The sequence below is a fragment of the Psittacula echo genome (genome assembly GCF_963264785.1).
Source record: "Psittacula echo genome assembly, chromosome: 24".
Lineage (NCBI taxonomy): Eukaryota > Metazoa > Chordata > Aves > Psittaciformes > Psittacidae > Psittacula > Psittacula echo.
The window spans coordinates 5,414,861-5,427,602 of NC_137759.1; the positions used below are offsets into that span (position 1 = coordinate 5,414,861).

Sequence of the window (12,742 nt, forward strand, 5' to 3'; positions counted from 1 at the left end):
CACTGCGGGCCATTAATAACCCCTCCGATCCCCTTCAGAAGCCACCAAAGTGAAGGCACAACCAGGAACCCAAGGCTCATGGAGCTCCGACATCCTTGCAGCCAAGGAGGAGTGTGCCAGGGAGTGCAGGGAAGGTGAAGCACTGCACTGGCTGGAGGAGGAAGCCAAAGGGCTTCATTCCCATTTTGCTTCCCAGATCCAAAGCCTTTCCCTCTGCTGGGCAGCCTCTCCCTGTGTCTCTCCCCAGGCCACAAAGGATGCCGGGTTCTATCCTGTTCTTCCATCCCTGTTGAGTCTTTGCAGCCCAAACTGAGTCAGATTTAATGGCACAGCTCCTCAGGGAGCACCAGGAAACAGTGCACAGGCAGGAAGTGCTGGGAAGGGCAGGGATGAGGGGGCCAGGCTGGGATCAGCCCCTCTGGGAATTCATTGGGGATGGACTTTACCTCTGTGTAAGGGAAGCTCCATCCCTCCTTGCCCTCCGTGGGCACAGGCTCACCCAGTGACAGACCTGGAGGGGATGCCCAAAGCCCTGCTCACAGCCTAAGGACCCATTGGCAACCACACCAAAGCATCTCCATGGCTCTGCCCTTAGCAAATCCCAAGTCTAGGCTAAGAAACCCATCTGCTTGTGGTCAGGTTCATGGACTGTTGGCATCAACCACGGCAGGGAGACCAAGGGAAGGTTCCTGTGGCATCTGTGGGTGCTTTGCAGGATCACCAAGCTCCCTTCCGTGCCTGTTGGATCCCTCTGATGCGTGGGCATGCATTCAGATGAGTTTGTGTCACCCTACACTGATGCCTTCAACTTTCCTCCTGCGATCGCTGCGTGCAATAAAGAGATGGTGAAGAGGTTAAAATGAACCCGAAATCAACCACGGCCCAAGTGCTGTGTGGTCCAGCACATCCTGTGCTCTGTCCTGCACTAGGGTCCTCACGATGCTTCCGGTGAGAGGCTTTGCCACAGAGTTCAGCAGAAGAGGATCGGGATGTGAACAGAGGGGAAATTCCACGGCTTTGTTCCCAAACCCAGTTACCTGGATCACAGCGTGCTCCCTCGGGATCACTGGGCTCGAGGGATGGGTGATACCACACAGTCACAAGCAGACAGGGCTTCAAGCTACACCAGGTCCCCCAGCCCATGTCCAAGCACAGGTACATGAGGACGCAGATCTGTTCCCTTCTGGCAGCATCCTGCCTCCCTGGTCATGGAGGGACTTCCCAAAGGGAAACCAGATGTGATGCAGTGGTGCATTGCCAGCCTGAAAACAGCTCCAAACGCAGCTCATCCGCAGCTTCATCCCGGAGCTTAATTACACCCCATTGCCCGTGAGCTGTCTCCAAACCAACAGGTTGGAAAGCACTGGGGTAGCACAGGCTCCTCACTGCTCCCAAACAGCTTCTTACACCTCCCTTCCCATGAAGAGCCTTTAGATCCCCACATCACAAAGTGCTGCTGTAAATCCTACCCCTGCAGCACCCTGTGACCAAGAGCATCAACAGTGGAGAGCAGAACCAATTCCTGCACAAACCTGAGCTTTGAACCCACCAAACCTCACATGAACAACACTGAGTCCCTCTGCACCCCCTGCACAGAGACTTGTCCATCTCCATCGCACTTGCTCTGCCAGACGCTGTCCAACGTGCCCTGGGCACACATACCCTCCATGGCTTTAGCCTGAAAGCCCTTTTGCCCTCACACAAAATGACCTCAAAGAGCATTTGAGCACCTGAGTATCTTCACTCCCCCCTTGCTGCCCTGGGATAACCCGAAACACCAAAGAGCCCATTGAGTTAGGGGCATTTTCCAGCCCTCCCATGCAAACACAGGCTCAGGAGCACAGGGAAACAAGAGTGGGAAAGGATGCGCGCATGCGGCAAGAGGAGGGAAGCTCCCTGGACCTGTGTGGGTTGAAGAGGGAATGTTATGGGTAAGAATTCCCAACCCCTCTCCCGGGTTTACATTAATTATCCCCTTGCCTTGAGCACATGGGGCCTCCTGTGAGCTTCTGTCTATAAGTACCAGCTCCGCCGCCTCCTCACCTCCACACAAATGCTTCCAAGGAGCTGGATCAACCCCCTCAGCCCTGAGGAACTGCCCAGGCCAAGCTCTCCCATCACATCACCATGGGAAGAGCAGAGATTCCGAGCACTTCCCTGGAGAAGGGACCTGTTCCACTCTGCTCCCAGCACCAGCCATAGGGTGAGGAGGATGCAGGAGCTTGCTCAGCAGTCTTGGTCTAACCTATATAAAGCCATTGCTCTTCCAAACAATGAGATGGGCCAAGGCATAGAACCATGGAATGGTTTGGGTTGGAAGCAACCCTAAAGCTCCTCCAGCTCCAACCCTGGCCACGGGCAGGGACCCCTTCCACTGGAGCAGCTTGCTCCAAGCCCCTGTGTCCAACCTGGCCTTGAGCACTGCCAGGGATGGGGCAGCCACAGCTTCTCTGGGCACCCTGGGCACAAGGAAGAGCTTCTTCCTTACATCCAGCCTGCATCTCTCCTGTTTAAATGTGCTTTGATTCCTTCTGAGAAGCTGATCCAACTCAGCCCCGGCACCAGAGTCACAGCCCAGAGACCAAAGAGGCTTGGCTGGAGTTAACATGGGGCAGGCTTGGCAAGGTGGAGACCAGAGCAGCAGCTCTGTGAGGCTTTGGCTCCCGCATCCCTGTTCTAACCCCCAGACCTGCACAAGCGGGAGCATCAATTTAAGGCTCTTCTCTCCCGCCCTGTCCTGATGCTCCCCCACTCCCTGCCCATGGAATGGGCACAATCCCCTGGGACTTACCCCTGGCAAAGTCTTCTGCTCGTGCAGCGCTGTCTGGGCTTTGATGGCAGAGTCTCTGGCGCAGTAGGTGAGGAAGGCGCAGCCTGTGGTGGAGACAGCAAGGCTCAGGTTAGGGGAGTGCAGATGCACATCAACACAATGCTCCTGTGGTGACAGCGGGGACCGAAGCACCTAGAGAGGGGCTTTGGACAAGGGCCTGTAGGGACAGGCCAAGGGGAATGGCTTGAACCTGCCAGAGGGGAGACTGAGATGAGCTCTTAGGCAGAAGCTCTTCCCTGTGAGGGTGCTGAGGCGCTGGCCCAGGGTGCCCAGAGAAGCTGTGGCTGCCCCATCCCTGGCAGTGTTCAAGGCCAGGTTGGACACAGGGGCTTGGAGCAAGCTGCTCTAGGGGAAGGGGTCCCTGCCCATGGCAGGGGTTGGAGCTGGAGGAGCTTTAAGGTTCCTTCCAACCCATTCCATGGTTCTATAACTGCAGGTGCTGCCCTGCTCCAGCAGAACTGCATCCCCACGTTTCTGCTCAGGTACAGAGAAGCGCCCAGGGCAGCCCCTTGTGCTTTGGTACCAGGGTGGTGACAACGGGGGTAACGCTAGGGACACAGAAACAACCTGAGGCCCCATCCAAGGCCTGTAAAAGTCGTGGAGAAGGGTCCCAGGGAACCAATGGGGATGGAAACTGGTGAGGAACAAGAGGAAAGCGAAACACAGCTACCATTGCCTGTGGGAGAAACAGCCCCAACCACGAGGACCAGAGGAGAAGCCATGACCAGAATGATTACTGATACCGAAAGCATAAAAGGGAAAGAGGAAAAGCACCTGGGATTTCAGGCTCCTATGAAAGCTCCATGATCCAGACTCATGGCATCATGGAAAGCTACAGGAAGAGAGGCTTCAGTGCCACACATCCACCCCTACAGCGCGCACAGACACAAATAGACATACGCATGACAAGGGAAATCCAGGCACCAGCAACGCAGGGCGCATTTGGTAAGGAGCAGGATGCAAAGCACATGGAAAAGGCCAGATCCTGAGATCTGCCTCGGCATCTCAGCCTAGCGCTGGAGCCAGGGGAAGGGGGGAGGCATTGCAGCCCCTCCAGGAGGAAAAGGGATCGTCTTTGGGTGCTCTGATGCTAAAAGTGATCAAACGAAACTAAGCAAAGGCACAATTTGGCTGGCGATCAAGAAACATTTCCTAGCAGAGAGAGATTTATTGGAGTGTGGAATGATCTCCCCAGGGACGTGCCTGGAGCTCCATCACTTGAGTTGCTTCAGATGAGGATGGGCAAAGCAGTGGAGAAGAGCCCCCCTCCCGCATCCCCCTCCTTCCGCAGTGGCATTTCACATCCCACGCAGAGCAGGACACGTCCCTTCAGCTTGTCACTGAGCATCCGTCCCTACCTCTCGCAAGCCAAACTCTTCAGCTGCTCCTCGGGACGCAGCCAGCCAAGCCCCGGCTTGGCCACAGCCTCCCCTTGGCCCCTGCCTTCACCCACGTGCCTGAAGCCTAAGGAGGCTCAAGGAAAGCCCCGTTTTCCCAGCTCTAGGAAGCATTTCCATGCCGAGATGGGACTCTGCTCACCGCGTGTTCCATGGACTCTTCAGGCTCCTAAAGCTTTGAGCCTGAGGCAGTTACCCAGGGGTGCACTCAAGGGTGAGGAGATACCCACAGAGGTGCAAAGGGACCCATCGCTCTCCCTGCCATACTTCCTGCCTCAGTTAACAGCAAGCTCAGCGGGACAGGCTCATGTCCCTTGGGGCACCTCCAGCACCAAGTCAGGCATGCCAGCTGCTGAGACACGGGATGTGGGGTTGAAGGGTGCTCAGGGTCCCCAGCATCCATCAGGCCTCCACAGAAAGGGGGGATCATAACAGGGCCCAGAGCATATCTCTGTGCCACTCTGATCCTGACTCCTGTGCCATTCCCATCCTGACTCCTGTGCCATTCCCATCCTGACTCCTGAGCCATTCCCATCCTGACTCCTGAGCCATTCCCATCCTGACTCCTGTGCCATTCCCATCCTGACTCCTGAGCCATTCCCATCCTGACTCCTGAGCCATCCTCATCCTGACTCCTGTGCCATTCCCATCCTGAACCCTGAGCCATCCTCATCCTGACTCCTGTGCCGTTCCCATCCTGACTCCCGTGCCATTGCCATCCTGACTCCTGAGCCATTCCCATCCTGACTCCTGTGCCATCCTCATCCTGACTCCTGAACCATTCCCATCCTGACTCCTGTGCCATCCTAATACCATTCTGTCAAGATGAGGTGTTAAATGTGACCATGACTTAGTGCCATCATTGTTTTGCCAAGGATCCCAAAAGAACCTCTATGTCCACACAGCACTGGGTGACATCCCCTTGCTCCCACTGGCTCCAGGAGGGCTTCCAGCTCTCTATAAGCAGAACCCAGCCTAGCTCCGCTTAGAAGAGACTGCAGTTATATACATATACATATATATATATTCTGTGCCTGATCCTCCCTACAAATCACACATTAACTCTGGGATTTACAGCCCCTTCAGCTCCTAAACATTGCTCCAGACACCAGCAGCCTTGAGGCAGCAGGGGAAGCACAGAGGCAGCGAGGAGCTTATCTACAAGCCTGCAGAAGCCAAGCCAAAGCCCATCAGAGGGGCTGGCGCTGCCTCCTTGTCCTCTGCGGAAGCCACCCCTGTGTCCCCGTGCGGATGCTCCTCCACAGGAGATGCTGCTCCTCTCCCTGCCGCGCCGTTTCGCACCTCACAGCCCAGCCTCTCCCCACCTTCCCTACCATGGAAACCCAGGCGAGCGCCGCTGACGCCTGCGGAGGAGCTGCCTTCAGCCCGAGCTGGAACACGAGGCCAAAAATTTCCACTGGATCCTCCCTGCTCGGCCTCCTGCGACCCGCTCCGAGAGGAGCCCGTCCCAGCGCCTCCCCGTCCCTCCCAGGGAGATATCGGCTGCGAGGCAAACCCTGCCATTAACATGCAAATGGAGCTGTGATTAACATAAAGAGCAAAACGGCCTCGTGAATAAGATCAGGAGGCTGGATCAGGACCAACCAGCAGCAGTCAGGTTGCTGAGACAGGAACAGTCAAGGCTCCAACAGCCCCGTTTCATAACGGCGCTCGTGGTTCCAGCAGGACTCCAGCTGAATCCAGCCCTCCTCAGCGTCTCTATGAGACGGGCTTTGGGGCTCGCACAGCCCCATCCGGCCCTGCCTGCCCACCCCAGGCCCCTTCCGTCCTCCCCCGGGGGCAGAGGCAGATGCTCAGCTCCACATCAAGCTGCGTGGAGCCGCTGGGCTGTACCAGCAGCGCTGCCTCCTCACCCGACTGCTTCTCCCTGCTCAGGGAAAGCAAAGGCAAAGGCAGATGGAAGCTGCATGGGAGCTGTCAATTGGATTTCGCTGCAGATCAGGGAACACGGGGAGAGAAAAGGGAATCTGCCCCGGGAAGATCCTGGCTCCGGCGTGGCGCAGGAAGGAGCACAGTGAGCCTGATGTGCCCAATCCTTTACACTGCCCCGGGCTGCCATGGGTGCTGGGGGCAGGTCTGAGGATGCCAACGGGAGCTCCTCACGAGGCTGGCCTTGCCCAGAGCCTAAAGCAACGCAGGCAGCGCTGAGAGATGGGAGGGGAAGGCTGGGGGTCAGGCTTGGCTGGATCATGGGGCTATCCCCATCATCCATCCTCATGGAGGAATGGCTTCTTTGGAGGGGAATATTGCCTATTCCCAAAGCAGACGGAAGGTCTACACGTAACAAAGTGAAAGGAATCCCTTCCACTCGGTCCAAAACAAGGCAGGGAGGGGCAGAGGGACCTGCACAGGAGCCACCAGAAGAACCCCCCCCATATCTCAACAGGCTTTTGTGGACATGGGTAGAGCAACACCAACCCCTGCCCAACCCCTGCACCCACTCCAAGCCATCCCCACCAAAGAGAGAGCTTCATTTTCCTGCAGGAATCCCGCATTTAGCAGCAAGCTGATGTCAGCCCGGTGTGGCTAACACCAGTGCTGCCCCCTCTCATTCCCACAGCTAAGTGGCAGATCCCTGCCTGGAACCTGACCTCAGACCACACACTCTAACGCGTCAACGGCAATGAAATGTGCAATCACCTCTTCTCTCGGGTCCATCTCCTCTGGGATGGGTTTGGAACCAGGGAGATGGTGGCGGGTTTGGATGCAGGACCCCCAGCACGTGGCATTTTGGTTCCCAAGTGCCAACCAGACACAATTCCCACATTCCCAGGCTTCAAGGAGGGGTTTTCCTTTGGTGCTGCTGCTGGATTTGGCCTTTTGCTTGCAAACAAACTTAGTTTTGTGTTGTTCCCTTTGCTCTCCATTGGGAACCGGCTCGAGCGGCCACGGCACCCCCAGCTCTTCCTCCCTTCCCTCTGAACGTGCACCCAGAGGCACCAGCACTGATGGAGCTCACGCTCCCTCCAGCGTGCATCAGCACAGGAGCCCATCGGGAATGGGCTGAGGGCACAGAGGCCCACGCTGGGGCTGACAGGAGGCTCCTGCGGGCTTGTTCTGTGTGTGCCATGGAGCAGGGATCATTGTGCCATGGAGCAGGGATCGCTGTGCCATGGAGCAGGGATCATTGTGCCATGGAGCAGGGATCATTGTGCCATGGAGCAGGGATCGCTGTGCCATGGAGCAGGGATCATTGTGCCATGGAGCAGGGATCATTGTGCCATGGAGCAGGGATGGAGCAGGGGCTGTTGTGCCATGGATAAGGGATCGCTGTGCCATGGATAAGGGATCGCTGTGCCATGGAGCAGAGATCGCCGTGCCATGGAGCAGGGATTGTTATGCCATGGAGCAGAGATCGCTGTGCCATGGAGCAGGGATTGTTGTGCCATGGAGCAGGGATCGCTGTGCCATGGAGCAGGGCTGGGATCCCTCTCTCAGCTCTCACAGCAAACAGGCTCCAGGAATTCCCAGTCATGGCTGGGGCCGTGAGGATCACAAGATCCCAAGCACCTGCTCTGATGGGCTCGAGCAGCTCCGCAGAAGGGTGCTGATAACCCAAACCATAGAAACACGGAATGGTTCGGGCTGAAGGGACCTTAAAGCTCACCCAGCTCCAACCCCTGCCACGGGCAGGGACCCCTTCCACTGGAGCAGGGTGCTCCAAGCCCCTGTGTCCAACCTGGCCTTGCCCCTGACAGCTCCCCACCCACCCAACCGAGCCTCCCCAAACTTTCCAGCATCACCAAACCTCCCCCATCACAGAAAGGCCCCTCCCGCATCCCGACCCCGCACCGAAGCCCTCCCCCCGCCCCCCCCAACGCCACCGGCCACCGCAGCCCCGCACCGACACCCTTTGTTAGCGGCTTCGGAAGCGCAGCGCGGCGGGGCTGAAGCGCACGGAGGGCGGCTGCATCCCCCCCCCCCCAAGCACCGGTGTCACGGCCCCGGGTGCGCCGGGCCCCGCGGGGAGGATGCGGATGCGGGGCAGGGGATGCAGGGTCACTGCGGGGGGGTGGTTGGGGGGGCGGCCGGGAGCCGGCGCCCTTTGTGCTTGCCGCGGGGCCGGGCTCACCCTTGTGCATGCCGGTGTAGCGGTCCTTGAGCACGGTGAGCTCGTAGATCTTGCCGAACTGCTCGAAGAGCGGCTTCAGGTCCTTCTCCTCCAGGTTGCGCGGGATCTGCCCCACGAAGAGCTTGATGGCATCCAGGTCCTTCATGCTGTCGGGCTGCGCGGGGGGCTCCGCGCCGCCGCTGCTGCTCATGGGGGAGGCTCGGAGCGGCGGCGGCGGCGGCTGCGGCGCTGGCGGGAGCGGCGGCGGCTGCCTCCTCGCCTCGCCCCCGGTGAGTCTGGCCATGCCCCGGCGGCGGGCGGGCGGGCGGGCGGGCGGGCGGGCGGGCGGCGGTGGGGGGGGAGGCAGCGGCTGGGAACGGCCCCGCCGCCAGCGCCGCCGCCGCCGCGCCACAAAGAGGCGCCCCGCGGCGCCCCCTGGCGGCCCGCGCGGAGCTGAGGCGGGGCTCAAGGGAGGGGACCCCAAAATGGAGGTGGGGGGGACGGGGGGGGGGGACACAGCCCAGAACAGGGCCCTTGTGGAGGGGAGGGGTGCGGGAGAGGGTCCGGGTGCTGGGGGTTGAGAGGGGAAAGGCGGGTTCGTGGGGCTGAGGCTGAAGGGATGGAGCCCGGGTGTCCGCAGCCCCGGTGGGAGACGGAGCCCCCGGTGCTGGTCATGGCTCAGCAGTGGGGATGAGGAGGAGCTCGCTGGCGCGGTGCTAACAAAGGGCAGGGCACGGGGGGCCCGGTACCGCGGCCCGGGGTTTGCCTCCTTCTCCTCGGGCTGAGGAGCGGGGTGGTTAAGGCAGAGCTCTAATGGAGCTGTGCGCTGCTGCTGGGACAGCGAGACACAACGGGAGGTGATGCAGCAGCCCCGGCCGCTCTGCCCCACACCTCTTTGTTCGAGCCCGGCTCCCCATGGCTTGCCAGAGCCGGGTCCTCATCGCACAGCACCAGATGGGCAGGAGCCGGCTGCGGCCCCACGCTGCAGCAGCCATTACTGCTACCGGCTCCCCCCGGAGGACGAGGACCGCTCCTCCCGTCCCCGCCGGGCTGGCGGCTCCACCTCCGCTCTACACCGGGGTGATGCTGAGGACCTGCCGTCATCCTGGCCCTGAGGATGGAGGGATGGAGGGATGGAGGGATGGATTCCCAGCCGGAGCCAGGAGGATGTGTGCTTGCTGCATGGTGAGCAGCCATCGCCATGGCAGAGCCAAAGGAGCTCTTTTTGCACAGCCTCAGGCCGAGCTCCTTCGGCTCTGCCATCGCTGTGGGGCAGGCACAACGTGGCCTCTTTTCCCCTTGCTCAGGCTCTCTGCTTCTGCCACCTCGCTCTGCTCTTGCCCTGGATGCTACAAGGCAGATGGAGGCCCCCACAGCACCCCACATGTACCGATACTACCCAGATGTGTTAGGCTTGGGTCTACCCCTGCAATGGGAGGAACTTTAGCTGGTTTCAGTGTTGATACGTGCAAGGAAGGTCAGGGAAAAGGGGCTGGGGAAGCAGAGGGATCCTGATCCCAGGGAGAAATGAGAGGAACAGAGAGCACTGCTCATGTATGAGCAGCCACCAGGCTGAAGTCATGCCCAGAGTGAGGGATGCCCCTGCAGAAGCAGAGGAACACGCTGGTCCTCGCTAGGGAAGCACTGCGCATCCCTTCGTCTCGTGTGCTCTGGAGACCGTCTCAGCCCTTCTCCAGGCTCCAGCTCTGTACCCTTCTTCCTCCATTGTCCCCACCTGCACGTGGAGCTGCCGGAACACTCAGGTCCAACCTGGCCTTGGAAGCTTCCTGAGCATCAACGGGCGCTGGAGCCTGGGATTTGATTGGGAATTTTCACTGAAATGGCCTCGCAAAGGCCCTCAGTGCCTGGGCTGAACCTCGGGGCCATTGCAGGGCTCGCAGGCTCTTGCTGTAGAGCTGCCTCGTGCCTGGGGGTGGTACCACTGCTAAAACTGCCCCAAAATAGCCCCAAAGAACTCCCCACACTGGTGAGACTGGTTCACATCTCCTGCAAACACTGCCAGGGTTTTGCCATCCATCGGGACACGTCCGCTGGGAAGCCCATGACAGGTCAAGCTGCTCTGGTTTTCAACAGCTCAGATCATCTTCAAGCCAAGAAACCTTTATCACGACAGCAGGAAAGCTCTCACCTTGGATGAATCAGGCCTTAGCAAGTCATGTTTCCAAGCACCTTTCCATGCCCAGCCTGCTTTTCCCTATCAGCCCCTGCAGCACAAGCTGCTCCTGGCTTATGTTAGAGCTCGAGGGACCCAGTGCCTCAGGTGGAAAATGCCTGTTGAGAAGGAAAGGTGCATCCAGGAGCTTTTGGAGTCCATAGAAACCAGAACTGCAGGACCTGGAAAGAGCTCAGAGCCAGGCAGACACTTACACACCACAGCAACAGGGATAAGGGGCACATAAAGCATAGTCACAGCATCAAGAGAGGGTGAAGAAGGAACATGACAGGTCCCCTTTGCAGCTGACATTGAGGGGGCTGCAAGGAAGAGCTGGAAGGGGCACAGCAGGGCTCAACTGCACCATTCCCAAAGGAGGAAGGGCCAGATTCTGCCCAAACCTGAGATGCTGCTCCACCAAAAGAGCTGTTAAAGGAAGAGCACATTGTGTGCCCAGGATTCCCTTCTGCAGGGCAAGATTTGTGAGTGATAAAACCCAAGTGAAAAGCACATCTCTGCTGCTTGTGGTGAGTGCTTGGATTTAGACAGGGGCCAAAAGACAAGAGAAAAAGTGAGGAACATCCAGCCCAGCAGAGAAGGGCTCCAAGAGGGGACACAGGAACAGCACAGCTACGCGTTGCATTTGGAGTGCTTGCCCTTTCCTTCCAGCTCCTAAAGGCAGGGAGGAAAGGACGAAAGCCAAGCTGGAGCTCTGCTTTTCCACATCACCTAGGAGACAGAAATCCAACCAACAGCCCCGAGAAGAAATAGAGAGGAGGGGAAAAATCATTCAAGGATCCTGCAAAACAAGCTGCCTTTCCTTCCCTATCTGCTCCCCAGGAGCCAAAGGCCAAGTTACAACAGTCCTGGTGGAGAAAACCCCAAGCAACAATATCCTGTCTCAAGAAGGTAAAAGTTCATTCCTATAATGTGATTGTTTCTGGTCTGGAGCAAAAGGTTGTGAGGAGCAAAGTGCTCCAAGCCAGGCAGATGAAGAGCTTCAGGGACAAACAGCTTCCATCCTCTCCTCTTTACCATCCCCTCTTGCTTTTCATCTTCCCATTACCTTCAGTCTCGGAACACTAAGGCATAAATATCCCACAGGAAGCTTTCAAGCATGAGCAACCTGGCTTTGGGACACAGCCTGGTGTCCTCGTGCTCTTCCTCTTACTTGAGCAGAAGAAGCAGCAGAGACTTAGCTGGACACCAAATGAGAGGAGAACACTTCAGCCATCAACTCTACCCACCTCCACTGAGCAGCCACAGCCCCGAGCTCTCCAAAACCGGCTTGAAGAGACGGTTCTATGAGGACAGATGATCTTTTCCCCTGCTACCCCTAGAGCAGGGACAAATCCCACCTTTAGGAAAGCCTAACTTCAAATCACTGCTCCACCCCCCATCTTCCACACAGCCCTGAGCTGGTGCAGCCCCAGCACCTCCACAGAGCAAGGGCCTTGGTACCTCCCACTTCACCAAGGTGTTGCGAGTGTCAGATATATTTAAGAGCATGAAGCATTCGGATACTATGGAAACCAGGGCAAGAGAGAACCCAAAAATAGATGGAAGACGCAAGCTGTTGAAGAGTCTGGAAAAGTCTTGCTGAGGAAGGCTGCAGCTGAGCCCAGAGTGGGATCCATTTAGAGCTCAGGCACAAAATAGCCTCTCTCCTCTCTTCTCAGAGCTTGTCGTTTTTCTCTGCCATGGGGAAAGGAATATTCCTTTTCCTCCTCAGGCCTTTAATTTCCCCTCTATTTAACAGGCCTCCTCATCACCAGTTCCCTGGAATGATTCACAGTCTCCCTCGCCCTTCCCATCACCTGGAGCAGCCCCTTTGGCTGCTTCTGTCCAGCAGGATTATTGGGAACACTGCATGAGAGCAAGCATCACAGAGCCTTCTCCTTCTGAAAAGGAAACTCAACAGCAACCTGCAAAGAAGGGTGTCTGAAACAAGGAGGTGAGGTGTGAGGCTGTGAGGTACTACCCTGGCCTTTTTATAATGCAAGCACCTTTATTGTGTGTACCTTCACCCTCTTACAGCCAAACCAGTTGCTAAAGTACAATAATCCCTTTCTTCACTCAGAAAGGCTGAATGACACAGAGAGGAAACAAGGAGGAAACCAATGTGAGGTGTACAACCCATCTTACTCAACACTCAACTCAGTGGAAGACAGCACCAGGTAAAGCATCCCACAAGGCTGAAGCCATCCACATCTCTGGTCCCTCACCAGCACAGATCTCAGGTCTGCTTGAGACCAGATGTGCCCAAGTCT

The 12,742-nt window shown here is 57.8% G+C and overlaps 1 protein-coding gene across 2 annotated transcripts in view; it reads right to left on the reverse strand.

Moving 5' to 3' along the window:
* CELF5 (CUGBP Elav-like family member 5) overlaps positions 1-8,603 on the reverse strand; it is a gene marked incomplete at both ends in the record, with an annotated part of 21,821 nt that extends 13,218 nt beyond the window's left edge. The window contains 2 exons of one of the 2 annotated variants that reach the window (XM_080634277.1): positions 2,792-2,874; positions 8,321-8,603. In XM_080634277.1, coding sequence (XP_080490403.1) covers positions 2,792-2,874; positions 8,321-8,603 — 366 coding nt within the window. The remainder of the gene's footprint in view (positions 1-2,791; positions 2,875-8,320) is intronic. The other variant, XM_080634278.1, reaches the window with a different exon arrangement.
* Between the last annotated feature and the right edge of the window lie 4,139 nt (positions 8,604-12,742).